At 44.5% G+C, this 4,057-nt stretch overlaps 1 protein-coding gene across 1 annotated transcript; it reads left to right on the top strand.

Annotated features, from left to right (window-relative positions):
- Window positions 1-313: 313 nt before the first annotated feature.
- On the top strand, window positions 314-3,525 carry SBDS (SBDS ribosome maturation factor; the record flags this gene model as incomplete). The annotated part of the gene is made up of 3 exons (XM_010174332.1): window positions 314-443; window positions 1,337-1,537; window positions 3,361-3,525. Coding segments are annotated over 3 exons (496 nt in total), but the record flags the coding sequence as incomplete, so codon positions are not given.
- Window positions 3,526-4,057: the final 532 nt, after the last annotated feature.

Below are 4,057 nucleotides of genomic sequence, written 5' to 3'. Positions count from 1 at the left end.
CCAACCCCACCAGTCTGTGATTCTGTGACTCAGCTGTGCCAGGGGAAGGTCCATGTGGGGATCCAGGTGCATGGGGGGGACCCAGCTGTGGCGAGTGGGAGGGAGGCCCATGTGGAGCCAGGAATGGGGAGCACCCCAAGGTGCTGTGGGTGCCCCTACCCCTCCCTGGGCAGTGACATTTCAATAGTACAACTTTCCGGGCTCCCCTGGTTCAGACCTTGGCAGTGGGACTCATTCCTCCTTGCTGAAAACTCACGTGCTCTCTCTTGCGTCGTTGACTTCACAAGTTTTCTAACCCAGCCCTTTTCTCTAGGGAGAAGGATCTGGACGAGGTCCTGCAGACACACACGGTGTTTGTCAACGTTTCCAAAGGCCAGGTGGCAAAGAAGGAAGATCTTGTTCGAGCTTTTGGGACAGATGACCAAACAGAAATCTGTAAGATGGTAGGTTTCAACCACTTGGCAGTTACCAGCTTTATAAAACCTTGGAGAAGACTTTCTAAATATTTTATAGAAGGGTCACGTAGATGTGGTAGGTCAGTTTGGTCCTGGAAGGGTTTTGTGGGATGCAGGGCTGCTGTAGGCAAAAAAAAAGTTGATTTATTTGTTAAGAAGTGGATGGAAAGGAGTGGTAACTCTGGTATAATCTTAAATTTTATATATGTATCTGGCTGAAAAGAGACATATAATGTACATATCACATAGATACAATGTACAGCTTCCATGCACTGATGTCTACAGGCACCAAATCAATGATTTACCAATCCTGAAGAGTTCCTCACCTCAGATCTGTTATTAAGGATGCAAAGAAAACAGAAGGAGAGTTGCTTACATCAGAAAGTCCAATGAAATGTGAAGAACAGATGTAATTTCTTAGTCTTTGGTAGGATGTGAGCTGTGGGCTTGTGGGTGATGAGGATTTGAGTACAGCTGCACCTTTTGTAACGTGGTGTTTCTGTGGTGGGGTTTTTTCTCTGAAACCTTCCCAGTGTTGTCTGTCCTGGGACAGACATTAATATTAATTGTATTAATAACAATGTATGCTTTTAATCCAATTATACTTCTTCATTTCCATGAAGAAACCATTCAAGCAGTTGTTCAATTTCACACAGTTACCAGGGTTTTCACTCTTTAGTCACCTCTGTGCCATTTATTAACTTTTATTTGTAAAAGTTAATAAATAAAATAATAAAATAATAAAACAATAATGAAATAATAATAAATAATGAAATAAATAAATAAATAATAAAATACTAATAGATAATAAATAAATAATGAAATAATAAAACTTTTATTAACTTTTTTTTATATATTTTCCCCAATTATTTACTGTGCAGATTTTATCCAAAGGGGAGCTGCAGGTATCGGACAAAGAACGCCACACACAGCTGGAGCAGATGTTTCGAGACATCGCGACTATCGTGGCTGACAAATGTGTGAATCCTGAAACGAAGAGGCCGTACACGGTGATCCTTATAGAGAGAGCCATGAAGGATATTCACTACTCCGTCAAACCACACAAGAGCACCAAGCAGCAGGTGAGTTTTCTCACCAAAATCACCTCAGAGGTGTTGTTTCCAAGTGTAATTTCTCTGGCAGCTGTCACGGAGGGATCCACAGAGCCCTGTGGTGAAGCCTGCAGAGTGATGACTCAGCTGGTTGGCAGGTGAATGCTGGATACAGGCAGCTCCTGAAACTCGTGCAGTTGGTTTTCACAGGATCCCAGAACTGCCTGGATTGGAAAAGCCCTTTAAGCTCATCAAGTCCAACCATGAACCCAACACTGACAAGTCCCCATATGACCCATGTCCCTCAGCACTGTGTCTACACAACTCTTCAATCCCTCCAGGGATGGGGACTCCACCACTGCCCTGGGCAACCCCTTCCAATGCCTCAGAACCCTTTCAGCAAAGAAATTCTTCCTCACATCCCATCTCAACTGCCCTGGCCACAACTGGAGCCCATTTCCTCTTGTCCTGTCCCTTGTTCCTTGGTTGAACAGACCCACCTCCACCTCTCTCCACCCTCCTTTCAGGGAACGGGGAAAGAAAGAAACTAATTAAAGCACCAACAGTGATGTGCCTGGAACAGAAATAAAGATTTGATAATTTATTTTCATTGAGGTAGTAAATCAGGCTTCACCCCTGAGCCACTGCTGTTTGCTGGTTAACTCCTGTTTCACATTATTTCAGGCAGGTTTTTTAAGTATCGGGGTGATCATGAAGAACAAGCACTCTGCCTTCTCTTGTTAATGTGTCAAAACAGTGGAATAGCAAATCCCCTGCAGCAGAGTGGCAGTGATCTGTACTGAGAAATGTGTTTGAGGGTAACACAAAGGATCTGAGATTGGGATCATAGAATCCCAGACTGGTTTGGGTTGGAAGGGACCTGAAAGCTCATCCAGTTCCAACCCCCCTGCCAGCAGCAGGGACACCTTCCACTAGACCAGGTTGCTCAAAGCCTCATCCAGCCTGGCCTTGAACACTTCCAGGGAGGAGCAGCCACAGCTTCTCTGGCCAACCTCACCACCCTCAAGATCCCACCAGGGAAGCTGTGGACAGGAGGATGGACTGCAGGGAAGCTGCCCCAGCAGGACCAGCACCAGCCACAGCCCAGGGCAGTTTCTGCTTTGCCCACCCATGTCCTGAAGACCTGTGAGATGGGATTGCACAGCTGCCAGCCCTCCGCTCCACCCTCTCCAATGTCTCAATAAATCACCCTCGTGTCTCCTCCCTGTTCTTCTGTGTCCATGGAAAACAGCTGATTTTTGTCCATTCTGTGACAGCCCTTTACACAGTGTTACCCCTCCCAGCTTTCCTCTCTCCCCCCACCCTTTGCTCCTTCCCTGATAAAAATCAACTGATTTTCTTCCATCTTTCCTCCACTGTGAAAGAAAAATTTCAGACCTTGATTTCCCAGCCACCCCACGTTGAGAACAAACCCATGGGACCACCAGAGAACACCAGACTCAGGCTCCACTTTTCAGGAGAGTGATTGATCTTCACGCTGCTGTCTGCTCACTGCTCCAGGCTTTCTCCCCCCCCCACAGATATCTCAGCCATATCCCTTGGCAGCCATGTAATTAATGTAATTTAGTGCTGACAGGCAGCCAAGACGTTGAATTAAAGCTGGAAAGGATTTATTGCTGGCTGTTAGATTAAGCAGAACATGACACCCTGTAGAAGTATTTTGTTCCAGGGAAGAGGTGCTGTGAAGAAGACCCAAAAACCAGCCCCAGCACTTGATTTCCAAGTGACTCTGTATTTTCCTTCCCTCTCCCCTCGTTGCACATCTGTGATCTGGTAGTGGTGGTTTTTAAGCAGGTGTATAAACCCTCTTTCTTCTTAATGTGTCTTTGTAGGCACTGGAAGTGATCAGGCAGTTGAAGGAGACGATGCAAATTGAACGTGCTCACATGAGGCTGCGATTTATTCTTCCAGCAAAGGAAGGGAAGAAACTGAAAGAGAAGCTGAAGCCACTGATTAAAGTCATTGAGAATGAAGATTTCCACGAACAGTTAGAAATCGTAAGCGACAAAAGCAATCCTTGGGTTTCATCGTTGCTTTGATCACACCTGTGTGGTTTACTAGAAGATTAATTAAGTTTAGATAAGCTGCAGGTTTACCAGAGGTTCTAAATCAGAGCTGTCATTCGTAGTTTTTAATTTCACACAATCCTAGTGCTGAAAGCTTGAAAGCAGCCTTTATTCTACAGAGATTACTGCTTCAAGCTGAGGAGGAGCATGTGTCATTTCTCTCAGCAGTGGTTATCCTACAGCACTGAGAGGTTTCTCTGCAAATATGGAATTAACCTTATTTATTTATTTATCTTATTAATCTCATTTATTTGGTGGGTCAGACCTGGTTTTTGACAGTGGTTAATTAGGGGTTTTTTTTAAAAAAATAGTCTGTGATAAAACAAAATTTGGTATTGTTAAAAACCTTTCTGAGAACAGATTATAATCCAGCTGTCAAAAGTCATCTCCAGCACCTGCAAATGGAGCTGCAGAATGTCTTTGGGAAGATGAGCTGGGGAGAGAAAAACTGAATGAAATATAA

The sequence above is a fragment of the Antrostomus carolinensis genome, unplaced genomic scaffold (assembly GCF_000700745.2).
Source record: "Antrostomus carolinensis isolate BGI_N321 unplaced genomic scaffold, ASM70074v2 scaffold5838, whole genome shotgun sequence".
NCBI classification, from domain to species: Eukaryota; Metazoa; Chordata; class Aves; order Caprimulgiformes; family Caprimulgidae; genus Antrostomus; species Antrostomus carolinensis.
The sequence above is the reverse complement of the archived record's forward strand: the minus strand, read 5'-3'. Positions and strand labels throughout refer to the sequence as shown.